Raw genomic sequence first — 27,244 nt, 5'->3', positions numbered from 1 at the left:
TTTTTGGTCACGCCGCGGCCATTTGCGTCGCCTTCTTCCGTTTTTTCTTCGCTGAGGCCACCTTTCTCTTTAACCAACCAAGTGGACGCTTCCGGCCCGCCCCCACGCTCGCTGTGTGTGTGTGTGTTTTACTCGTTGATTCAGCACGCGTGTGTCTTACTCTATCCTTGAACCAGCACGTCCTAGCACAACACATATTGTGGTCTTTGCTGAGTTATGTTAAGTGTTATATAATTATGGAATAACGCTTATGCTCAACAGTGAGCATAATAGCATAATAGCCTACGTATGTTTGTGTGCATGAGTGCATTCGTGCATGCATATGTGTGTGTGTGTGTGTGTGTAGAGACGCAAACGTAGAAAGACTGACAGAAACATTGCTTTTGCTTCTGCTAATGTATACGCTTCAGTGTGCCTGTGTTTTGATCATTTATGTTTTGATCTGTTTTTTTTTTTTTTGGTGTACACACATGATCAGCCACAAGGCCACATGTTTGTGCTGAGTATTTGCACAACAAAATATCACCACATCCTCACAGTCTCAGAAAGTAAGGCTATAGAGCTGCTTTCTTCTTGGTATCAGCCCACAGAGAGTGGGAGAGAATGTCTCAACTGAGTGTTTTTCTCTGGAAAGCAGACTCAGTGTGTGTCTGTGCGCGTGGTGTGTGTGTTTCTCTTGGGTAATGTACCTGCATTCTCAGGAGACTTGCAATGCCTGAATCAGCATGCTTGCTTGCATCACAGACCCTGCACTGTCATTGGCTGACTTGGTGACCCATCGTTTGGCTGGGCGAGAGGAGTGTAATACCTGTAGACTGCTGCACATTGGTGTGTGTGTGTGTGTGTGTGTGCATGTGTGTGCATGTGTGTGTGTGTGTGTGTGTCTGTGTGCGCATGCACACAGGTGTCTACTGTCTGATATTGTCTTTGGGAGCCAGGGTGGTGGCGGTTGTAGCCCTCCCTGTCCATAGATCCTGTGGAGGCAGTTGTTGATGCTTTGCTCCGTGCCATTTAGAGAGCAGAGACGCCTGTGATGGGTGGCTGACCCCCTGTGGCTCAGGCCTCCTCCCCCCACATCATGCACTGTCACTCCCCATCTACTCACTCCGGCTGGCATTTCAACCCAGCACCCATGTAGCAGACCAAGGCATTAGCATCAGGTTTCAAGGCCACCCCCCACACACACAAATACTTACACACACGTGCAAGCACATACAGGTTCCATTCAATTTGATACAATTCGCTTAATTTTCGAACAGTGTTTTAAGTAAACACTTCAGGTGAAGCGCCGTCCACCAGAGCTGCAGAGGGACATTCTTTGAAGCATGCAATATCATTACAGCGCCCTGCAGGGGGCAGGGCCTCTGAACACACAACAGTTTATCACACATATGGCTTAAGGGAATAATCTCACATTCTGTATGCGTTATAATAAAAAGCAAGACCTATGTCTGACCAACCAAAGTCAAAGGGCTTTTTTTTTTTTTTCCCATTCTGCTGTTTAATTATTAAATAAATTAAATAAAATTAAATAAAACAACCGCCATAATGTGTTCTGGGATAAATTAGTACACATTATTTAAGATGTAATGAGGTTAAATTGTAGCAAGTCAGGACAGGAGCACAGGGGTTGCACAACTAGTGGCCACTTTGATACAAGCATGTTAATAAGAGTTTACTGAAGAAGTTCCACCGTTGTCTTATTAGTTTAATAGACTGCTTACATAATAAATTGCTGCAGTTCAGGTATATAACACTACTGGTGATTTAAAAGAGAAAAAAGAAGAAATTAATACATGTAACAAAGACAAACCTATAGGACATTTTAACACACACACACACACACACACACACACACACACACACACACACACACACACACACACTCTGAGCTGCTGCAGGGAGTAGTAGGCTCAAAACGTCCTGTCTTTTACAGTGAACACTGGCAATGTGACCTTCAGTAGGAAACCTCATTCTGTAGTAAAGAACATATCCGACTTCAGCATCTACAGCAATTTTTACTGCTGCACTCACCCGTTCTGGAATATTTACAGAAGCCCCGCTCCTGCTCGTGAGCAGAGGTGGTCTTGGGGCAGTTGTGTCCCTAAGTGCAACTTTAACTCTGTCTGTGCAAAGGTGCTGGCGCTTGGCGTTTCAAAGCAGAGCCGCAGGGACAGCGTGACATCACACTCGGCTGCTAATTCTCTGTTTGATGCTCCAGTCACATCAAAGCACTGTGACCTTGACGAAAGGAAGTATTTATAGACAGATGTTTGTTCATTCTCCTCAATCTCTCTCTCACTGACCCCTCCTTCCCCCCCCCCACACACTCATAAACACACACTTCACTTTGTTCATTCATCTCTCTCTTTCTCTCTCACACATAAACATACACTCACACATACACACACACATGCTTCATCTTGTTAATTTGTCTCTCTCGCTTTCTCTCACACCACACACACACACACACACACACACACACACACACACACACACACACACACACACACACACTTCACCTTGTTAATTCGTCTCAGCTCCCACTGTTGTTGGCTCATTTCACATTCTCTCTGCTCATCAGAGTGCTTGACTGGACAGCGATGTCTTCTGGGTTGACAGCGCTTCACTCGAGGGCCAATCACAGGCCTCTGGCTTTTCCGTTTGGCCATAGACATCACTGCAGGTTCATAAAAACGTGCATGCAGCATCTGGGTTTGAAGGCTAACGCGACGAGCTGTGTGCTGGCTGTGAGCTGTGAGCTGGCTGTGTTTTACATCTCTCTGGTGGAGCCGATGGTGCCCATAACCAGTCCACATGTGGGGTTCATTTGCGTAGGGTGCCAAATCAAACTGGCATGTTAACAGAAAACATTCTGTTGAAGAATGTCATTCATTAGCACTTTATTGAAAAACCAGGGTTACATACTGCATGATGTGCACTAATCCTGTATCGGGATTAGGACCACATGCAGTAACACACATAGGCATACATTCTTCATACAAATGCCTTCTTAGAATGAAGGGTCACACATGAAAAGAGACTTTACCTTATTAGGTTTGTTTTACTGGATCTGACAAAGGTAGCTTGCCCTTCTTTTCGTCTTATTTTCCTAATAGCCAGAACACACACACACACACACACACACACACACAAACATACACACACTCCCGCACGTACGCATGCACACACACGTACACGCGCGTGCTTCTACAAACACAAAGGCACACTCATGCGCACAAGCATGCACGCTCACCACACACACACACACACACACACACACACTTCTGTTTTTAGCCATGCGCAGCACTGATTAATTCCTGACTGACTAACCGCCCTCTGACTAAGGAGGTATTTTAATCTCCCAGTCGTTTTTGTTTCAAGGCAAAAGGGTTGTATAACAGACAGAACGGCGCGAGCGTCAGGAATATTGTTCCTGCACAAATGGATGCTGATTTAAAAAAAGTGTTAATGCCGCTCATTAACCGCTCAATGCTGAGAATATCGGCAGCAGGCGCTTGCGCGGAGACCCTCGCGTTAGCCCTATAATGCTTCGCTTTGACCTCCTATTCATATTTCTTCCGCAGAAACATCTTGTGTCATTTTGTGTGCCCCAAAAACCTCTGACTGAGACCTTTTGAGAAAAGGTTGTTTAAAAAAATGTGACAAAATAGCTTTCACAGTTCACACAGTGGGGTTAGGTCGGCAGTCAGGCTCCGGCTGGTTTCTTGGGTTTACTCAGGAAGTTCCGATCCAGCCACAATACGTAGGTCTTGAGCAATACGTGTACTCCGACGTACATAAAACAGAAGGCGCGCTCTCATATAAAGTCCGTGTAGTTCAGTAAAGCGAATATTTGAGTATGTAGAAATGACCAATAACCGTTGGGATAAAGTGAAAATCAAAGCTTAGTGCGTACACGGCCTCAAATTTCACCTCTGACCTTACTAGATTGGAAGCACATATGCCATTTTAATTCAAGGTTAATTATACAGCAAAGTCATATTTTCCTATAATAAGGCTTTTTAATTTTTACTCTAATGAGCTATTCATCATCATCATCATCATCATCATCATCATCATCATCATCATCATCATCATCATCGTCATCATCATCATCATCATCGGTATTTACTCAGATTTTTTTTTAAGTACAAAGTTAAATCATCTTAAATAACATCACTAAAGTCATAAATGCTATTAAAGAAAAACTAAAATGATTTTTTTGGGCTGCATGTAAAGGTTAAGACAACCCACACAAGAAGGAATGCTTTGCATGCAAAAAATTAGACCAACTGAAGTGTCACTTAAATGTGCTTTCAAATGTTTGAATGCACGTGCCCCCAGAGCTAAGGGATCAAACTGTTTCTAGTTTGTGATTTGGCCTGCCATGTCTCCTGTCCTACATGCCTGCCTGTTGTTCTGTGTGCTCACACGCTGACCTGCCTGTGCTAGCAGAGACATGGGGCTCCACTCATGTGTTGTCTTTGATGGTGACTGCTTTAACTTCGCAAGTCTCCTGCCCAGCCCCATGGGAACGAGAGAGATCAGAATGGAAGGGGGATGGGCACCTTCATCAGAGAGAGAGAGAGAGAGAGAGAGAGAGAGAGAGAGAGAGAGAGAGAGAGAGACAGAGAGAGAGAGAGAGAGAGAGAGAGAGAGAGAGAGAGAGAGAGAGAGACAGAGTCCTTTGGGATGCAGATTGTTGTTGGAGCCTGAAGACAGTTGGGGGAGGGAAATTTGTGTGCGTGCGAATGTGCATGTGTGTGTGTGTTTCTCTCTCTCTGTGTGTGTATGTGTGTGTGTGTGTGTGTGTGTGTGTGTGCACTACAGAGGGAGCACTAGAGAGAATAGAAGAGCACACCGGTGCTGACGCATGTCCGACCCATTGTGGGTCTGTGACGTGTGGACAGCCATGCAAATCATGGAAACACTGAAGAGGTGGCTAAAGTCCAGCCTCTCTGCCCAGCGAAGCGTATCCTCTCCCGCCTCCCACGGGCAGAGAGGGGGGAGGAGAGCCAGGCTGCACTGCTCCAGATATGCTGGCACCAGGCAAAAAACCAAAGCCACACCAGCACCCAGGGAACATGGAAATGCATAGTAGGGAAGACGTTTTTCAAAGACTACCTTAACTCTGCCTATATTTGTGCTTGAACCTGATTCACCAGGAGCGGAATGGCTCTTCATCCCTCTGCAGTCCTCCTTTGTGTGGAAGAGGGATTCTCCTTTTCAGCTTGACTTCTCTCAAGGATTCTTCCTCATGCCATCTCAGAATATATTTGTCTTTGCCTGTCTCAGCCCAAACTTGTCATTAGGGCTCTACTGGAAAGCTGCTCCATGACAGTGTCTGTTGGGAAAGACTGCAAATAAAACTGAAATCAGTGAGATATATTTGCAACAGCCCTTCACATCGCAGAGACACAGACATAAAAAACAGATGCATTTGTAAAGAGCATTATTTTTAGGGGAGAATGTAGTAAATAATTCATGATATGTGTGCAATATATATTGCATGTATTTAAAGTGCAATGTAGGTTATATATGTACAGGGTAGAGGGTGTGGTGTGTCTGGGTACAGTGTGTGAGATACAGTGACTGCTGGTCCATTTCTTGAATGTAGGTGATGAGGCACAATATGAATGAACGTAATGATGTTGCTGGAAGAGGAGAAAAACCTGCTGACTTGCTGTTATGGTTTTGATCAGAAAAGATTTTCCAAAAGCGAGTCTTGGAAGTTCTGACTTAGTGGCAAATCTTGTTAACAAGCGAAGGTTTATCCAACCCTATATCCATTCAGATACTATTATCATTATCCAAAACACCAGGGAACTGTACTGAATGGGGGCTGTACTGAACCAAGGGAGAGACTGTCGAGCTGTACTGAATGGGCTAGCAGTAATTTTCTGCTGAGTTGCTATGGTTTTTCAGAATGATTTAATATTATTTTTGCTGGTTTGTTTGCATTTGCATGCCATCTCGACAGGCTTGTCCTATGTGGTGGTTTTAAAGGACTGAATGTTTGTGTGAGGAACACATAGATAATGAGACACAGCAGCAAACACTTTGTTATCAGGAACAGAACTGAGGTCCAGATGATACAAATGCCCAAGATGATGGAACGTTCTCCTAGAAGAGAAGGTGGTGTAGAATTAGTACTGTATTCACTAATTTATTATCATGAAAAAGGTGTGTAAAAATGCTAATAAATGTAACAGACAATTGACACAGACTGACTTCACACACCATGGAGTAGAACAGAAAAAGAATGTCATTCTGCAGGAAGACAAATGATCCTTAAAAATGTTCGAGAATGCCACTGTTGCACTGCTGCACTGACATCAACACACAAAAGATTATTTTAATATGCTTTAATTTATGAATATACGGTGCAATTAAAAGTGTACCAAATGTACTGTGTTCCTGTACTAATATATTTTTCATTAATTATCTTTTCATTAACCTCAATAACTGCAGTGTGTGCTCTTAGATTGTGTGGAATACAAACACATTTAGTGTGAAATACAAACACATTTCTATTCTTATTAAGGTAGAGAGAAAGAGAGAGAGAGAGAGAGAGAGAGAGAGAGAGAGAGAGAGAGAGAGAGAGAGAGAGAGATATGGCATGTTTCAAGGACTTTGTTAGCATTCTAGGAAGCAAGTGGCAACTGGAGCTCTGGTCTTAAACATTTTGAATCATGCACCTCAGTGCCAAATCTTGAAGTTCCACACTAGCATGGAAGGACAGGACGACATCAATCACATGAACCAAGCCTGTTTTCAGGTGATTGTGATCCCAGACTTATGAATTTGCATAACTCTACATATTGGCCGTGCCCTATTCATTTTACAGAGCTCTCTTCCCAAGAGGCAGATGGTTCAGGGTTAGGTGTTCAGACCAGCGAAGTTATGTAAAACCAGCGTCTTTCCAAAGATAATCCTGACATAACCTAACACGCGATGTCTTCAAAACAGCTTGGCTTTTTTGCTTTGAATTATTCTCTTTTAAAAGTGCAGCATATGCTTATAAAAGGCAAAAAGATCTGATGAGATGGTAATTGATTTATACATGTTTTGTAGAAAAGGTATGAAAAAATATACACCAGGATTAATATTTATGCTGTAAGATATAGAACATCACTTGGTTTCAGAGCAAGCTCATATATCTTATCTATAATTGAAAAGTATTTGTTGATGTTCTTTTTGGTTCTTTCTTTATATTCCTTTAATCCAATCCAAACATTATTTATCCATTTATTCACCCACTCATGCCTATTTCCATTCAGTTATTTGGCAGATGCTCTTATCCAAAGCAACTTAACAAACCAGCAATAGGTGAAAGACAAACTGCTGAAAGTATACAGAGAAAAGATTCATAATCCAACAGACAATATTTTTTAATGATATTGCAAAATGTAATTTAGGGCAAAGTCATAATTCAAGAGTACTGTCAGTGGAAAAAAAATACTGCTTGGTTTATATAGCACAGAAAGAGTTTCAAGCAAGTGAATAGATTGTGTAAATGGTCTTCTAAGAACATGGCCATTTGCAGGGGTGAGACCCTGTTAGAAGACTGTCATCTCACTAGTGTCTTGCTGAAATGGAATAGTGTTGCCTTAGAAACAGTTAATAGGAAAATTAATAAAATACCGGGTTCCTTTACGATGATAAATTCACCTGAAAGCGTAGGGTAGTAGAATAGGGTAGTAGAATGTGGTTACAGAAGGGAACTGATGATCTATTGAGGTAGATTGTGTACATGTGAGCATGGCTATTCCTAAAATACCAATAAAATTAGTAAATGAACAAGGACCACTCATATGGCCCCGCAACTCTTTGTGAACGTCAGGACTTGGGGGGGGGGGGGGGGGAAATCTCTTCAGCTAGTAACAATGTGGTGAAATAGTGAGAGATATCAGTATATTCAAGGGCATATAATCACACATCTGAACCAGAAGATGTGCTGTCAGCTTGTATTTAAACCTTCAGCTGAGATGCCCCAAAAAGCGCATAATGTCACCGCCGGGACTCATGCATGTGTCGTCACCTGTCTGAGCAGGCATATCAGAACGGCACAGGCTGGAGGGTGGGGGGGTGGCTGGCTGTCTAAGAGACAGGGTGGGTCAGAGTTGCATCTCAAAGTAGAGCAGACAAGGAGAGAGTGTAGCCAGTGACTCCTCACAGACGTCACAGCACAAGCCCCGTCTGCCGGTTGGCAGTCTGGCTCTGGGAACTCTCAGGCCAAAAACATTGTTTTGTGAGTTGTACGCACACCAAGCATAGCATTTAGGTGTATTAGGAAAGAGAGGGAGGCTTAAAGTTGCCAACATGTGCCTGCAAACAACCATGGAGCCCGGTGGAACACATTCTTATTGAACAGGAAGCATTTGAAGTGGGAAAGTAAGTGTAACCTTCCTTTCTTCTGTACAGTCATGTGCTCATTATGCATGAATGCTTTTATTATTATTTAATTTTATAATTTAATAGCGAGTCTTTAATAGTACCACAGTGGACTAGCACAATAGCTTCTAAACACAAGGAAGCAGAATTGTTTAAGGTTCCTTCCCACGACTGGGCCAAACAATGTGATAGTTGGTGGTGTTTTGTGCTGCTGAAGGATAAATGTGATTAACACAGATACTCTGCCCTCAGACATGGATTAGTGTTATGGCTACATAAGCACCAGTGTATAAGAACACTAATCAAAAGTCTTTAAACCTGCAGTCTGACATGCACTATACAATTACATGTCCTAAAGCTATTATGCAGACATACTATTGAGAGTTGAGACTGTCTACCACAGGAACATACAAAGGAGGTACGGTTATTCACTAATGATCGTGACTTCTACCAGGTTGCATTACTAAAACTTTGACTAACATATTTTGTGCATGGACAAGCGAATCACGGAGAACTGTCAGCAGGTGTTATCCCACCTGCTATTTTCAGATTAAACTTGTTTATGGATTAGGCCGGATTAGGCCTGCCTGGGATATAGAACGCTAGACCCTCAGGGAAGACAGTCCCAGCTGTTTGTGTGGGAGTAGGCAGGACTAGATCACCCAGCATGGGAACATCTACTCCAGCATACAGGAAGGCGGGTGGGGGGAAGGGGTTGATACCTGAACCCCATCAAGAAAAGAGTTCAAGTGAAGGTTTATACTCACAACTACAGAAAAATGTCCAGCCACTGAGTCCTGCAAGAAATAACCAACTAAAAGTAAGCGTAGATTTCTCCCGTGACAAACATGCTATGACTAAGAGAGATGCTGTTACATCTGTTTTTTAATGGCAGTACAATGTCTGCTAGGATGATTTGTGTCATGGCTACACTGTGTAATTCGAGGTGTGTATCCATTAACTAAATCTGAGGTGTACACAAAACACACAACTTGAGGTGTGTCTACATGAACTAAAGGCGCCTTGGGAACAACACAAAAATGCCATTACATTCATGTTGCTTCATTAAATAAATATTTTATTATCAGTGAAAATAAATACATTTTCTTAAGATAGAATCAACATTTAAAAAAAGCATTTCTGGGAGTGAGTTTACAGGAAAAAAAAAGTAGCCAAATATGTGAGGTTGCACATACAATTCCTCTCTTATAACAAGATGTCTAGAGTATACCTGCAGATGTACATTCTAAATGGGTCCCTGGAGAGGCAATGTCACTGGAACAATTATGGTAGCAAGAAGTCCTGCACGTGGCTTTGGCTAAAGACTTGGACACATGGAAACAGGACACAGGTCCCGTGTTTATACAGATATTGCCCATTCGCTCTCCCAATAGTAAACAGTGCAGCTTCACTAGTGTGTTACAGTGTCGGGCTGTTGCAAGTGCACATGTAAATATTGTTTGTATTTAAACATGACTACAGGATTCAATGATGTTCCTGTTAGGTTCTTTTAGAAGCATTGGTAACCCCCCCCCCCTCCCGAGTGTTGAATAACTTACAAAACTGGAGTCTGAGAACAGGATATGACCCCACTGGTGTTTTTGGCCTTGCGTATCGTTTAGTTCCTGTTGTTGCTGTCGCAGGCCCGGTTATGGCCAGGGCTATTCCCCTGAGGAGGATGGGTTAAGAAGGGAGTGGAGCACAGTTCTAGTCAAAGAGATTAACCCAGTGTAGCAGCCAGCTCTGCTGTTCCCATACCACGCCCAACCCCCACCCAGAGTAGCAAACACCACCTCTCCACCACAGGAAGGATACCACTCTCTAAGCAATGCAGAAGCCTATCTCAAATTCTTAGCTATGAACAGTGCAATAACGGAGTAATTAATATATCCGTTTTGTAATTCCGGGGTCGCCGGGGAGACTGGGAATGCTGACCTCAGTTAAGGAGGAGGCATTTGTGTGATTTAAAACTAATCAGTGATCAACCTGCGATGTAAGCATAGCCTATATACAGAAACAGAGAATGTAGAGAGCTCCCAGCCTTTCTGTGCTAGCCCATAGGCCTGAAAACCTAAAATGAGATCAATGAAGCAGGTGGTGATTGTTTCAAATTTATCGAATGACGTTTGGGTTAATCTAGACAGAGATGGCAACAGAAACATATCGACATGCTATGCTGTCCTCACCCATTTAGTGGCTTTGCTACAAGATATCACTCAGCGATGTGGCTTAGGGGACACTGATTACACAGTGGCACTGTATTGTCAAATCAAGTTATTCACAGTATGGTGACATTCTAAATACATCTACTGACCATATATGACCACAACATACATTTCAGATAGAGATTCTGGTGTGTTAGGCTTCTGGTTCCACTTTTCTTAGAATTACATGAAATGTGCAGTGAGACTTCAATATTTGTCCACTTAAAGCAAAAGTACCAGTATCAGTGTTCTGGGAAATGTATTATGCTTGATGTATTAAGGCAGTCATTGGAGCCGTGAGCTGTGGAACCAGCATGGAGCAGAAGGCTCAGCCGTTAGCAAAAGAAGCAAATAAGACATTCCAGGGGTTTCCAAGCTGTGCCTCTGTGTTCATATAAGCATAAAGAGACAGCCTACAGTGAACACGCAAGTACCAGCCACTTCGTTTGGTTTAGTTCAGCTCCTAGTCGTAGAAACATGAACATTAAAACCGTGCCGACTGGGACCAACGTGTTTCTTATGCTAATGACAGCCATCTAAATAAACTTAATGAATTATAGAGAAAACGGTGAGATGAACAGTTTCGCACTGAACTAAATTAATTTTATGCACAGCTCCTCAATTTCACCAATCCTTTAGCCTTTCAAAATGGTCGATTTGGAGAGATGGAAGAAAAATCTGAACCAGTTTTGAAGTACCAGCCTTCATTACACACAAAATTCCCTGTGAGCTAATTTGGGATAATGCCAAATTATTTTTTTTGTCATCTGAGCTCAAAAATTTTCACCTTTTGGTAGTTCGGAAGTCACAAATAAGTATTTTTCTATACGCCATTGAATGTGAGTAGCCCCAAGAAGGCAAGGCAGTCTGTGCATTGTTCTAAGCAGGGCACTTTTCCCACGAGCGAGGTTACATTCAACCCTGGTTTGACCGAGCTACATCATCAACCCAGGGGACGAATAGAAAAAGAACGGGGCCCACACCTCAGAAAGCCACAGTTTAAAAAGTCTAAACGCGGAGCGCAGCTCTTAAAAGAGTGTTGGAGCGAGAGAGAGAAGAAACTCTTCCTCCATCCCAGTTCATTTGACAACAAACAGGTCAGGTCAGAGTGTGTGTGTGTGTGTGTTTATATATATATATATATATATATATATATATATATATATATATATATATATATATATATATATATATATATATAATGACTTTACAAACAATTAAAGTCATTTGGGACCAGAAAGACTTCTCTTGTCATGTCCTCAGCATTATATAAGCAACCAACCCTTCGATGACTTGGGCAGACGTGAAGTGAGAGCGCTTCCTGTCAGCTGCTCAGCAGCTGACAGTGCTTGGCTGCTGCTTGCACACAAAGTCCGCGAAGAAGTCAAACTCGTTTTGACCCAGGAAGAGCTCGGGCAGTTCCTGCACCCGATCCAAGCCCAGCTCCAGTACGAGCGACGTGAGGACCTCCTCGTCGATCAGGTCCATGTCCATGCCATTAAGGCCCAGTGTTGGCGTGCCCATGCCCGTCTGCATGCCCGGCAGCTGCACGGGGCCCGCCCTGTACTGGCCCCCGCCGCCCATGTGATGCCCGCTGCCAGGATGGGCCAGCGGCAGGCCGTGGTACTGCGTGTTCAGTTTCTGCAGGTGCATGCTGGCCATGAGCTGCTGTGAGGTGCTCATGCCACCGCCCATGTACTGCTGCGGGTGCTGTGGCTGGTTGGGCGCATGCATGTGGTGCGGTGCCTGGGCGTGCGGGTGCTGTGCCGTCTGCTGGCCGTACATCACAGCCGCCGCCTGCATCTGGTGGTGGTGCCCGCCGCCCATCTGCCCGCCCATGTGCCCAGCGTTCATCACGGGGCCCATGCCAGGCCGCTGCCTCATGCCCACCTCGATGGGACCGTGCTGGACCCGGCCGTAGTGCGGCAGCTGGCCGGTGGGCAGGCCACGCAGGGCAGGCTGGTGCTGAGGGAGCCCGTTCATCCCCATGCGGTAACTGTGCAGGCCCCCGCCGGCAGACCCGTGAGTCATGGGCATCATCATGTGATCAGCCATGGCTTTGGGAGCAATGCTGCAGAAACACGGGATGAATGTCAGCACACAGCAACACAAACATTATTAACACAAAAGCACCAAGCAGGTTGACTGGGTCAATTGTTTACACCTCCCCTTTAAATTACTTAAATGCAAATGTATTCTTTGGAATATCTCTCCTATTTACACTTTTCCTGTCACCATTTTGCAACATGAAAACACTTAATTTGCATCATCACTCGTTTTCTTTCCACCACTGGCACAGTGTTTAGAAATAAATCTATTTCTGAACGTGAACGTTAACTTCTGTGAAATTCGCTTGTCGTGTATGGTTCTTACTAAACACTTGCTTTTCCTCAACACATAAAGCCACTGTAAACACGCCGCTGACAGAGACAAAGCCAAGGTGAGAAAACAATGCGCTCAGGAGCAGAGCGGAGCCTTTGGGAGCATCAAAACAAATATCAGGCAAAGCCCCAGACAAAACGCTCAGCAAACAAAGCCCCCATACAGAAGCCGCACGCAGATGTGCGGCTCTAATCTAACGTCAAAATAAAAGACCGACCGGGTGATGATGCCACCACATTTATTGGTTTGAATGCAGGTTGAATAAATAAATCTGCTGATGATCAGTCACAGCGCAGTATAGTTTGTAGACCATTCTAGGTGGTCTAGTCTAGCTGACAATTTTGAGTTTATAACTACATTATATAGCCCTGACAAATCCGGCTACCAAATACTGTAAAAAACCTGTAAACTAACACAATACCCCACACAGTGCAATTCTATCTAAATTGTTCTTAATTGTTTATTGTAAATCTTTTAATAGGTTGCATGAATTACACGAATGCGGGTTTAAAAGGAATGAATACAGTATCCACGCTGGCTGTCAGTGATCTCGGCAGAATGCGCTCCGAGATTCAAGCGGAGCGCGCCGCCTTACCTCCCTGAATTTCTCTGCCCCTTTCTTTCCCTCTCCAGAAAGATGAAGTCCGTGTTGCCTCTGGCGCGAAGCTTCAGTATGGAAGCTCTAGATCTAGTTTATAGCAGTCTCTTTTAAGAGCTGCCAGAAACTTCATTTAAATGTCATACGGACGACTAGTATATTGAATACTCTTATCTAGGGAAAAGTTACAAGTGCTAGCTACGCTGGCAGAACAGTTCCTAAACGTGATTAGTAATTTTTAAATACATACTTTTACAAATGAGTTTTAAATATTTGAATTAAGACGTATACATCATTGGGATTTACGTTCGTGGGTTCACTGTGAGATCAGTGACTGAATACAAAAACAGCACTTAGGCGACATCGCTTTATTTAATCAACCTTGCACAAAAGCGCAAAACTTTAAAGTGGCTTTAGCGATAAAGCTCTTACAATGTCTTAAGCGCTGCATTACAAAAATGGATAAAATAGACACGCTCCAGGGACAACGCACATAAATGAACAATGGACTCTCCAGGCTTGTCAGATGGACAGTGATCTCTCTAAAACATACTCACCGGTATATATTCTTCTTGTTTTAGAAGACGGCCCTGTCGTTGTCGAATTGTTCTTGTTATATCCGACGGAGTTTCTGTAAAATGTGTCTAAATGAACGTATTCCAGGAACGTCCACTGATCACTCGCTCCTCGCCAGTCCCTGATGGGGTAGATGGCTTTCTGGGTCAACTCGGGCATTATATACGTCTCCTGAACGCTAGGGCTAGAAGCAGCGACTGGGAGGCGGGGCTAAAGGCCTCCTCCTCTCCTCTTTTGTGATTGGCCCTTGCTCTAATCACCGTGCAAAGAAAGCCATATTCGCGTGATGTACGTGCGTTTCCCCAGAAACTCTTCAGTGCCTTACCAAATACGCAAGTGAACTCTTATTGCTCATGATAAAACAAATATATATATACGTACTGATTGGAGTATTTTTTTATAGATTTCATGGAGTTCAACCATCTGACCGGCTTGAAAGTTAATAGTAGTTCATTTTAACTGAGCTTTAATTTAGCTGAAACGAGAATGCGGATTGTCCAATCAGTACTTTTTAATCTTGGCTTGTGTAGTGATACCAAATGTCAGGTTAACCCGTTTTTGTTCTGTATGGTGACAACTTGGTGACAACAAAATGTACAAAAACAAATCTTTTTTTGTTTGTTCGTTTTTTTTTACTTATTGGGGTTTTTTTTTTTTGGGGGGGGGGTGCTCGGGTCAAGCTTTAGCCTTCCATCATGCAAATGCCTTGTTTACCATTTGAAAAGGAGAAAGAGACAGAAGATCCATATGTATGTGTGGAAAGAGAGAGTACTCCCTGAGAGGGAACCCTACCGGCACCAAGCATGTGCTAACAACATTGTGGTGACCATACTGCTTTTCAATATGGCAATATGTGCACACACACACACACACACACACACACACACACACACACACACACACATTTACTGTGTTACATACACACACGAGTCCAAAGCTCCTGACTGAGCCAAATACTTCTGTTTACTTATACTCCAGAGGAATGTAGAGAGCCATCTCTTTCTCTTTCTCTCTCTCTCTCTCTCTCACACACACACACACACACACACACACACACACACACACACACACACACACTGCCACAAGAGCTCATTGTGCCTGGTGTATGCTTCAAGCTGTCTGTATGCAATCCCCTCAAAATACATTTGTCATCATGATATGGCAATTCATGGCTTATTCACACATGAACTGTTCCAATTTTATAACAGTTAATAGTTCACTCTCTGTCACCAAAGTGCTTTTTACCACAGATGAAGTAATGGCTGCAGCAGTGCATTTCCATTTGCCAAGAATGAAGGATGTTTTGTTCTCCCTTTGTACACAGTGTTCAGGTACTCAGTACTAAAGCCAGTTTATTCCCAGATCCCTACTGGGTTCACAGAATGGATCAAGTGTTGACAGAAAAGTGCATGGACCTGGACTAATGTAACAACGGAGGATCATTTTAGCCTCCTTTTCTTTCTTTCTCAATCCATATCCTTGTCTAGGTCAGAAGACTGTTGTAATCGCTATGGCCCATTTAAGACCATATACATTCATTCAGCCATGCTAATGCAAGAATTAGGCTTTTTTAAATGACTGTTCCATGGTTTACACAAAAAGTGGCCCACCCCCTCCATTCACACCTCACCTCCACCCCACCCCCCCAAACACACAAAACACACACACACAAACACACACGATCTCCACTGTATCCATTTTCAGCCAGCTCTTCATGCATTGTCACAACATGGCTAATACAGTTTTGGGCGACACATTCACAGGCCGGGACAAATGAAGAGCCACGCTGAAAGTAATTACAGCCAGCTGGACCAGCCTTTGACTTGCCCTGCCCTTCTTCTCCACTGCTGTGTGCAGACTAGATTGGTATGAAAGGTCAATGGGATAAATTGTCTCTTGAATTGAAGCGAAACCCGTCAGCGTGGCTACGGCGCAGACGAACCACGGCACGTCCATTGGAGGCACATTCGAGGGCGCTCTGTCCCCAGGAGGTGGGAGGCTGGAAGAGTTTCTCTCTCTCTGTGCTTCTCAGTGACATTTCACAAACAGAGCGGCACGCAAAGCATTTCCCAGCGGTTTGCTTTTGCACCCCCTGGGTCACCTTCACTAACCCCCCACCACACACACACACACACACACACACACACACACACACACACAGTGGTGCAGCTCCGGGCTGGGAAGGCCCAGGGCTGTGTATTATGTACTATTACTGTATTTATGTTTCAATATTTGCTTAAGCTAACCCTTCTGAAGTGTGTACTCATATTTAATATAATAGAAATCCACATGAAGCTCTGAATTGCAGGCTGTTGCTTATCACATTAATCAAACGTCACCTTCACTTACATTCTGTCGCTTGTGATTTTTACCCATATATATTTAATAAATTTAGATCATGAAATATTCAATGGAGCCTCTAACTTAAAGATGCAATTGTCAGCAATTGGTCATACACCCACTCATACCCCCCACACATACACACCCACACTCACCCATACACACACACTCCCCAGCATGCTGTATCTCCTCAGTATGAATGCATTGTCAGCTGTGTTCAAAGGCCCCTCCCTTTCTCCTCCCCCTCACTACTCCCCTCTCCTGTTTATGGCCAGTAGGGAGGGGTCACCTACCTGCTATTCCAGGTAACAAATATTATGTATGTAGGCCCGTGTGTGTTTGTGTCCATGCATGTGTCTATTTGCGTGTGATATACAGAGAGCATGATAGAGACTGTGGGGGAAGAATCTCAAACAACAGGCAGGGAAGGAACAGTGAAGCAAGGCTTCCATGTTATGTTGTTAAAACCATGTTTTGCTTCACTGGCTCCATTTGGCGGTCATTAACCCTCCTCCACCTGGCCCTCCTCCACCCGGCCTGCGCTGCAAGGCCGGCCTTCAAAGTCCAGTCGGAGAACCGGATCCATCCAGATCGCTGACCTGACACTTAACGCTCAGCTCCCAACTATTTTACACCGCAGTGCCATCTCACTGTGAAGCTCCTACTGGAGGTTACCACAGTTCACTCCTATGACACAAAAGGCACATGTGCAGTGTCATTTTGTCTGTGCTCACAGGGCCCCAGGGACTGTTAGAATACTTCAGGAACATTTGTGTGACAACTTTGCTCAGCTACAGTAACAGCGTAAGCTGACCATGGTGGAGGGTGGTACGCCATCGAGCCAAGACCCACTGAAAACGCTTACAGATCTCTGCGACGGCAAGTGCTTGTTAACTGTGCACTACTACATGTGAGTGCGCACTTGCAAAACCTCAGCACTGACCACCCTAACCCAGGGTCAAGATGCAACTATGGGATTCCGACGTCAGACCGTCCTGTGGTTGCTACGGCGAGCCTCCTCCTAGCCCTACACTGCAGGATCCCATTAGCTATTCATAGCACTCGAGGAATGTGGTTTCCCCACCCCATCGTTTGTTTGCACACTTGCTCACTCACTCACTCGCTCACACTCTCTCTCTCTGCTGGGCTGTCCTTTGGAAGAGTGGAAATGTGGCTGGGTTGTAAACCCCTGTTCCAGTGGCATGCTACAGGACCCTGCTGAGCCAGGATCTGGCTAAGATTAGTGTTTGTTTGCTTCGGTTGTTTTGGCACGACATTTTCACGTCACCAATTATGGGCGATATAAGTGGGAATGGTGCTAATGGACAGGATTAATGCTGGAATTAGTATTTTAATTTGACTTTTTATAATGATGTTACTTTGTCATGTTATTTAAAGCTTTCACAGTAAGAAGAAAGTCATAAACTTTTATTTATGTCTGAACTTTTCAATATCTAGTCTGAGGTCACCAAGCCTGTGTTTGGTTAGGACCTGTCAGAAGATGTTTACATTTATTGTTTCTCTCTCTCTCTCTCTCTCTCTCTCTGAAAACCCTATAGATCCAGTTATAAATGTTATAAAAAAGTACATGGAAATTTTAATGACAATGAAATGGCAGAGGGTAAAAGCCTACGTCTTAGGTCATATTCCAAAGGACATACTGCATCAAAACTTGTGAATGATTATGGACAAATTAGTATGCAGTATTCAGTATGTGACCAGTTTGCCAAAGATACCCAGGTGACATACTTCTCTGGCCAACCTTTCCAGTATGTGGGTTGAACTACTGTCATGGTGTACTACATCCCACAATGAAACTTGGCCTTTTCCAGTGTTACTTCCAATAAAAACAAACAAAACAAAAACAAATAAAATGGCAGATAATTCGCAACCAGAGAACAGTGTCAGTGCCTCTGAATTCGAATGAGAATACAATATGTAGATATATTTTCATGAAAAGCTTAAATATTCTAGCTGTAATTTTTGTTTCTGCAACAATCATTACAGATTGAAAGATGCAAAGAAGCTAACAAGCTAAAAGTCATTCAGGTAAATCGCCTCAGGTTTGCAACTGCTAATTTTAACTGGCAGGTTAATCTGTAAACTTTCTATGTAGCATCAAACTATAACTTTTATCTTGCTACAAATTGAGTACTGTCCCTCTGGCAACTTCACCAGCACGAGGAATAACTGATCACGTGTAATATAGTACTGGTAAACATCATAATGGATATTGTACTGTATCCTAAAATGGGGAGAAGTATGCAGTAATCAGTGTATACTAATGTAGTAAACAGTATGCAGTAATGAATGATGTCAATTCTAATACAGCCTTACTACCCAGTCCGAAGCAACACAATTGTTTCTCGGTGACTTTAGAGCAGCTGGTAGATATACACATATCAAAATGTCTAATTATAACGTATTTGTCTTTTGTAAAAAGCAACAACTGGTTATAGGCCTGCTAGACTAACACACACACACACAATATATATATATATATATATATATATATATATATATATATATATATATATATATATATATATATATATGTGTGTGTGTGTGTGTGTGTGTGTGTGTGTGTATATCTATCATGTCTTCAGAATAGACTATTTAGTCAGATGGTTTACTATAGTCAAGTAGCATAGTAGCATAAATGTAAAGATTGATAATTCTATTTCTGAACAAGTTTTAGCAACATGCATTTAGAAGTTTAAAATTAATTAATTGCTTCTTTAATTAATAGATTTTACCATCTGACAAAAATGTTGCATGCAGAGTCACTTGCATAGAGTTAGACTATATAACCTTGGTAAAAACTGATATTAACTAAAATAAGAATACTACTATTAAAACTTAATCGAAACTATAGCCGGATTTAGTATAATCTATTTTCATCTAAAATATAAAGCAAATCATTGACCAAAGTAGATTAACCATTTAAATGAATTAAAGTAAACTATTTTACTAAATCTAATAAGTTCCGCCATTTTCGCAGTTTACAAACAAGTATTACTAGTTTTGGAAGAATTGAGTGATCGGAAATAAATCAAGCGTTAACAAACAAAAAATAAACTAGCATAATTTTGTGGTCCATGTTCATAGATTGAACGAATACAACCAATAAATAATACGAGGTTTGCAGAACTGAATAAACATTATGAACACTTTGGTAAAAACAAGGGAACAGTAAGGTATAAATAGAACAAAAGCGATTGTTGTAGGCCTACACATGTTCGGCAATGGTTTATGTAGGTCACTCAGAACTTCAAAACACACTAAACGTAAACATACTTAGTTTGGTTTATGTGAATTAGGTCACATTGTGCATGGTATTGACCGCACTTAAAATTTAATTTCAAAATGTTCATATCAGGCAGCCAAGCGCTATGGTCAGGGATTCTCTTAGAGCTATTCAGGCCAGAGGCTGGGTAAGACACATAAGGATAGTGGACTCTGTACTCATCTCCGTCACTCATTTCGCCATTTCATTGCGACACATGTGAACTTACCAAGCCTTAGGAACAGAAAGCTGAGAGGGTTCGCTCGTAAATATACAATGAAACTCTAAACGAAACGAAAGAGAATTTTCACATACGTCTCTGGTTTCTGTTTTTGAATTTTTCCCGTTAGATTCGGTAAACCTTTCTAAAATCTCGTCGACGATAAATAATCGTATTAAAAAGCGCAGGTTCACTTCTCAGCCTCGTGACTCTACGCACGACAGCAAATGAGCCAGAGAACGTAGACATGCACACCTGAAAAATTCCATTTGCATAACCTGCTTTCTGACTCGCTTGCCTAAGGGCACAGCGTCGGGAAAAGACTGGAGTGCAGTGAGTTTAGCCTACGTGTTCCTTGGTTGGTATGAAAACCAGATCTATCTACTGCCCAACTTTTGCCCGCAAATCCGTACAACCTGCAACTGATCCATAAATTATGTTCTCTTAAATAAGGACATATAAGCCATTTCTGCAGCTGCGTTTCCTAACTGAAGCACTCGTCCGATTGCATCAGCACCAACGTCTTCTAATGCCAAAAATGAACTTTAAATAGTGATGCATCTATTAAAACATGCGTTCAAAAGACTTCTGTCAAGGCAAACTTAAAAACTGACACACGCTTTACCAAAGGAGGCCACTGACGCAAGTCTAATTTCACAGTGCCTCTTTTAGGCGAGCTGCGTAGTAGCTGCGGGAAGGATCCGAGTGACATGTTTAAAGAGCGCAGCGGACGGACGTCGTGCGTGCGCCGCGCAGGGCTGGCAGCGAGAAGCGCGCGCGAGCGTCTGCAGAACAATGAACAGTGCTAGAGGTCACGTTGCTTCGGCTAGCGCCACACGGGTGAATCGTAGAGAAAGCGCTGCTCACTTTCGGAGGGGCAGAGACAGAGAGAGGGGGAAAGGGAGAGTGAGAAGTGAGTGACAAAGATAATTAAAGAAGCAGAGAAAAGTGGAAAGAGAGACAGGAAGAAGAGAAAATCCAAGACAGAGAAAGGCAATAAAAAACAGGAAGAGCGAATGTGGCAGAGCTACAAACAAGTTAATTTTGGTTAGTTATTTTATACTTGTATTTTGAACAAATAGTTTAATAAAATCGTTTGTTAAGGGAATACTAGAGAAACACTAAACACTGGGAACCGACCGATTCAAAGTGACAGTCTCTGACAGAGAGATAGAGTGACATGGGAGAGGCAGAGACGAAAGGGGGTGGGAGACTGGTATGGCACTTCTGCAGAAGGGGGAAGGTTTGCGTAAGATTTTAGGAGACTGAAAGGTGGGATGAAGGGATGGAGAGAAATGATCAAAATAAGAGAGGTACAATAAACAAAACAGCAGAGCCTCCTGTAGAGAGGCTGGAACCAGGCCCATGTCTGAACTTTAAAAGCCTCTGACATCTACCAACAGCAAATGTGCAACCGTGTGCACCATGCACACACACACACACACACACACACACACACACACACACACACACACACACACACACACACTCATTCAGCACACCTGCTGTGTTTTGGTTTCCTACCCCAAGCCCTGCCCTGTTTCCTTCTGCTACAAGGAGAAAGAGCCGTTAGACCACCACTTCTCTCTCTCTCTCTGTAAGCAAACTTTCTCTTCTTTTCTCCCTTTCTCCTCTTTCACACACACACACACACACACACACACACCCATCCCCCCACACCGTATGGCGCAACAAGCCTGGCAACCTGAGATGCTCCTCCTTCAGTTCCTATTGAAGGTCTGAACTGCAGGCAGGCCCTCATCACCGCCTCAGAAGCTACGAACCACTTACTGCTGATTAGAGCTTCTCCTCATCTCCACCTCCCCCCGGGCTGAGAGTCCCCAGAAACACCTCCCTGCCTGCTCCACCAAAACACCCATTAGCATCATTTCCTCCATGTTCCCGCTCTACTTCTGGCATTTTGTTTCCCCCGACGGACTCGGGCAGGGGCCGGCTCCGCACCTCTCCCCACCAGTCCCCCGTCTCTCTGGGCAGAGGAGAGCTATAAATACAGGCGCCATGGTGTCCCGGGCCCCACGCTTGCCCCGCCTGGGAGGACAGGCAGAGAATCGGTCTCCCACCTCCAGTCCCAGCAACCCACCCTCATGCTGGGCAGGCCTGCAGACGGGTGAGCGCCAGCGGGCCACGTTGGTGGCCGTCCAGCTGGAGGGTGGCCCACGTTCACACTTGGGTCTAACGTGATGGAGTGGGTGACTTCCATTGGGCATGTAAGTGGGTGTGTGCTGTCGTGACGCAGTTATGTAAGGTCAGAGTCAGTTTTATTGCTGAATTAAGGCGTATGCCAAACATGTGCCCGGGAGTTTTGTCAGAAGGCATGATGAGCTTTGCACATTTCAGCAACAGTGCAGTAAACTTTAACTGTCATGTTTTTTTTTTCCACTAAACATTAATGCCTTTCATTGCAGACCAGAACTATCGGCAAGTTTACCTGAGCTCTCCCAGTTGTGTATTCTAGTCAGTCCCCACATGCTAAAGTACTGGAATTTTCAATTGAAGTGTACTGAGAGTGAACACGCTCTTGTATGTATTGTCATAGTTCTTGTTTAGACATTATAGAATGATCAGGGACAGCAATATGGTGTAAGTGAGGAATACTGTGTGGGGAGATTCTTGAATTTGATGTGTTTCTTGTCATTTGAATGGGATTTCACAAAGGGACTTCACTTTTGAGTGTTCGGTGACTCATGAAACATGCACACATATTTCACACCATATAAATGGGGTGTTTATAATTCGAACTGTAGCGTGATATATGTTGTAAATGATAAACTTTAGGATAACAGGTAGTGAGCATCTGTGAGACACACAACATATGGGGTCCAATGTTCAACCTGGGCAAAATGAGGTTCGATCTCTCTCTCTTTCTCTCTCTCTCTCTGTCTGTCTCCCCCCTCCCCCTGCTAAGCCACAGCGCTGCTTAGGAACAGCCGGCTTCACAACAGCGTCTCCATGGCGACCCCAGGGTAGATGGGGGTGGGGGGGTCATAGTCAGCTTGAAATGTCTGAAGGTATAGAGGGGCGTCAGGCTGGAGGTGCAGTGCCTCCCTCCCGGTCCTTTGTCCTGACTGGCTGTTCTGGGTTCATTGTCACCTCCCCCTCTACCCACCCCCCACCCCACCATTAATCACAACATCTTTAGCGCCACTGAATTAGAGGTTTCTTAAAGTTACACTCAGTGAAAAAAATGCCTCCTTTCCATACCAAATGCATGCAAGCAAGTGTTGCTGGGCCTGCATCAACGTTTGGAGAAGCATCAGCTGCTAGCAGGAGTCCAAAGAAATACGTAAACAGGCACATTCCTCCCCGGCCTGAGCTTTCAGCATGTTTCTCATGACATGGGTTTATTGTTGAAGGAACTGTATCTTCTCAAAAAACAAACAAACCCTAAACTGACTTTATCTTCGTTAAATGATGACTGTTTGGCTGGCTTGGCACTTTGTGTTGCGGGAAAAACTGGGAATGTTCCCGACCGATCTCAGCAACAAGTTCCCATGTTCCCATGTGTTTATTAACCTAGATGGTCTGCATTTTTGCTCTGCTCCAGCATCAAACACACCTGAACCAAGCCCTTAAGAACCTGGAATACCTGGCAGAGGCATGTTGGGAGCAGGGTTGGAACAAATACGTGGACTGGCTGGAGGGTCCAGAGGATCGGACCAGGAAACGCTGCCTTATTGCTCAGGTTTCACATGGAAGCATGGGTTTGTTTACATGACCACACACGAAGCAAAAAAGCCAGAGGTTAGTGCCTCCATTCAACTGTATCAAAATCACAACTAGATTAAGCTCTTTGCTGGGAACTAATGTTTGAACCTTAGTAACCTTCCATGGATTTAATAATATCTCTGGTGCCAGTGTCTCCACTGCTCGCCAGAATTTTCTGTGGACTCCGTTTCTTTTTCCCTAGCAGCCAGCAGTGCTGTCTTCTTTTCCCCTTTTGTTTTAAGCTCTGAGCCAGACAAATTGCTGACTTAATCTAGAAAGATTTTAATAGAATTTCCCCTGTGCTCAAATAAGGGTGTGACTACTTGAGATCTAATGATTCATGGACCGGTTTGGTGGCAGCTCACAAGTAATGGTGTGCGTGTAGTGTTACTGTTGACATGATAGTTACCACGCTTGTGTGTGTGTTTTTGTGTGTCAGAAAACGATTGCTATAACAAGGGGATATGACACAAGGTGCTGCGTGATTCAAACAAAACAGTATCTGACCTCACTTTCTAGTGCCCTGGGTTTTTGAGGCTCTGCTCGGCTGAACAGGTTAAGGAATGTGTAGTTTCATTTCCCCTTGCACAGTTACCTGTGTGATCCATGTGTGATGATGCAATGGTTTCACCAGCACCGCACAGGGAAGGGCAGAGCAAGTCAGGAACGTCAGCATACATTTTGACCTAATTTCCCAGCCAATTTGAGACATAGCTTGTTTCCAAAGACCTTAGTGTATGTGCTGGATGGGTTTGGAGGAGTTGGAGATGACTAATTGATCTAAATTTAACTGTACCTGAAGCTAACGTGCCCGAGCTCGTTTGAAACGTTTAAGTTCAAACATAGCACAATCTGAATTTGCTTCAACGGCAGACATTAGAATCACCGTGTAAGTCTCTTTCTCTCTCTCCCTCCCTGTCTCTCTCTCCCTCTCTCTTTCTCTTTCTCTCTCTCCCTCCTTTGTAGCTGTTGTCTTTCAATATGGACAGGGTGGGGGAGGAGGCATTTGGAGAAGCAGCTCTGTGTCTCTCTCTCTCTCTCACACACACACACACACACACACACACACACACACACACACACACACACACACACACACACACACACACACACACACACACACACACACACACTTTGCCTGTTAAAGAGACTGAGAAGAAGACTAAGAGCAATACACCCCAATGACTAACAAGCCTGCTGTTCCTTACATAGCAGCATAAGACAGTCCACCCGCCTCTCTGATAGAGGTGGAGTTACAAAATATCTTCTAAATGCAATAGCCAGGTTTTGACACCAAAATAGTAACATGAAATAAAACAAACAATAAGACAAATATGACAGCAAAGGAATCCAATATTACCCACAATGCTGATTATATTTGTGACCTTTGCAGGTTACATGTCTGTGAGTCTGCAAAGCAGTAGAGTCTGTTATAGCACTATGATCATATAGGCCAGTGTGAATAGTTACAAAAGCTCATTCTTAGTGTACTCTCTCTCTCTCTCTCTCTCTCTCTCTCTCTCTCTCTCTCTCTCTCTTCTCTCTCTCTCTCTCTCTCTCTCTCTCTCTCCCTCTGTCCCTGTAGGTGTGACTGGTCCTGCTGCATGTCCCCACTGTGGCCAGTCTTGTGCTACAGTGGGAGAGGAGCCAGAACTCTGCTGTGTCTGCTGTGTCTCAGGGCTCTTTAGTGAGGCCCTTAGTGAGCCACTCAGACAGACTGTGAGGACGCGTGGAGTGATTACAATCACTCTGATGCATGGAGGAATTACGACCATTCCGACGTGTGGAGGGATTACGATCATTCCGACGCGGCCCTGATGATTAGACACAGGGGAATTTCCCTGTTTCAGTTCTATTGCTGTAACTGCTAGGATTGAGCGATTTTAGCAATATGAATGACACATAGTTGTCATCTTGGTTCACGCCCACCAACACAAGTTGAAATCTGACTGAACATGCAAACCTTTGTCTTCACAATGGAGGTCGTCAACTGCATAACCCAAACAAAATCCTGTGCCTGACCAGTGAATGTAACCTATTGGCCCTTTTGTTGTAACATCTGACCCCCATGTACAGGGATGGTGGAGAATTTGCAGATCCTGGACTTTGAGGGCCAAGATTTCAATACCCCTGTCCTTTGACAAATGAACCACTAGTGATTACAAAATCCAGGATTGGATTTTGGGTTCAAGGTCAAGAGTAAGGGTAGCAAAATCCCAAACGGCCCATAACAAAGCATGTCATGTCTCTCCACAGTTGAGCCAAACTCAGTGACCTCTGCTCACCAGTGCCTGCGTGTGTCTCACACAAAGCACACTTTTGCGTGGGCAGGAGTAACTGGTCTTCCCATGAGCAGCAGAACTTGCGTGTCCGAAACCAAAGTACACCATGTCATAGTGGTGTGACGGGCTTGTGTCATGCATAACAGGAAGTGACCAAAGCACCCCCTCTTTCCCCTCCCCCCTCCTCCAGTGGAGCAGGCGAACACAGGCATGAGGGGAAGTGGCTGAAAGATGTGTTCACGACTAGCTGCTTACTCCGAAGCAAAGATGACAGAGAAAGGCTGGGTCTCAGTCTTTACTGTCCTTATTATAGGATCTGTAATGTTTTGATTTCTACTTTTATTTTATTATTCTTTGATATTCCCAAACTTTGTAACCCAAGCTGTGTTAATGCATGTATAATCTGATTTAGTATGCCAATAAAGCAATTGTGATCTGAAGATTCAATGCATTTTCCAAGAAAGACACAGGCTTCACTGACACTGACCGTGACACATTGTAGTCTGTGTACCTTCTGACAAGTCTGTGTGGGTCAGCAGTTCCAGGAACTGTAGTTATGCAAGAACAGCATGCACATGTTAGGCTATGATTTGGGTAGTGTCTCTTTTGACTATCTGACAGACCAATGCTGTGTCCCTAAGGGCAAAACACACACACACACACACACACGCACACACACACACACACAAAATAATAATAATAATAATAAAGCCACCTGCTACTATGATGTGAACTCAACTTCACCACCCTTAAACAATCAGGCATTGTGCTCCTCCACATCCTCTCCTCTAATCCTATAGACTGTTCAGAGAGAGGGGGGGTGAGAAGAAGGGAGAGAGAAAGATGGAGATGGGGGAGAGAGAGGAGAGAGAAAGAGAGGGAGAGAGGGTGAGAGGGAAAGGGAGAAAGAGAGGGAGAGAGATATTAGAGAGATATTAATAGGACACAGGTTATAGTTACTGTCTAAATGATAGTCACTGTTATAGTTACTGTCTAAATTATGGTTTTGATGGCAGGTGAGAACTAGCATGCAGCATGCAGTCTGATTGAATTGATTAAGCAGTGATGGTGCAGACACGCTAGCTTAATGAGTTCTTCACTCATTTAAGGATTGGGATCCTTGCCACATTATACTCGTTTTCAGAAGGCATCATTTAACAGCTAATCATACATCAGGAGGTGCTTCATAACTCATTAGCAACCGTTATGAGCCCCGATGTTAAATGTGAATGG

General features: G+C 43.8%; 1 protein-coding gene and 1 long non-coding RNA gene across 3 annotated transcripts; one reads left to right on the top strand and one right to left on the bottom strand.

The window, feature by feature from the left end:
* Positions 1 to 2,546: 2,546 nt before the first annotated feature.
* LOC113577244 (uncharacterized) lies at positions 2,547 to 26,742 on the top strand. Of its 2 annotated transcripts, none has more exons than XR_014124256.1 (3): positions 2,547 to 8,397; positions 23,569 to 23,765; positions 25,315 to 26,742. It is a non-coding gene; the product is annotated as an uncharacterized LOC113577244 (long non-coding RNA). The 2 variants fall into 2 exon arrangements; XR_003410602.3 differs by lacking the exon at positions 2,547 to 8,397 and adding an exon at positions 22,086 to 22,231.
* cited4a (Cbp/p300-interacting transactivator, with Glu/Asp-rich carboxy-terminal domain, 4a) lies at positions 9,459 to 14,298 on the bottom strand. The gene is made up of 2 exons (XM_027009784.3): positions 14,139 to 14,298; positions 9,459 to 12,672 (listed from the first exon to the last, which is right to left on the bottom strand). Exon 2 carries the CDS (start codon positions 12,654 to 12,656, stop codon positions 11,934 to 11,936), a length of 723 nt encoding a protein of 240 aa, XP_026865585.2. The 5' UTR covers positions 12,657 to 12,672; positions 14,139 to 14,298; the 3' UTR covers positions 9,459 to 11,933.
* Positions 26,743 to 27,244: the final 502 nt, after the last annotated feature.

This window comes from Electrophorus electricus, chromosome 6 (genome assembly GCF_041902795.1).
Source record: "Electrophorus electricus isolate QZ-2024a chromosome 6, ASM4190279v1, whole genome shotgun sequence".
In the NCBI taxonomy this organism is placed as follows: domain Eukaryota; kingdom Metazoa; phylum Chordata; class Actinopteri; order Gymnotiformes; family Gymnotidae; genus Electrophorus; species Electrophorus electricus.
The sequence above is the reverse complement of the archived record's forward strand: the minus strand, read 5'-3'. Positions and strand labels throughout refer to the sequence as shown.

What these genes read in the sequence shown, in the direction of transcription:
- cited4a (XM_027009784.3), bottom strand. Translation starts at nt 12,656, where the DNA reads ATGGCTGATCACATGATGATGCCCATGACTCACGGGTCTGCCGGCGGG.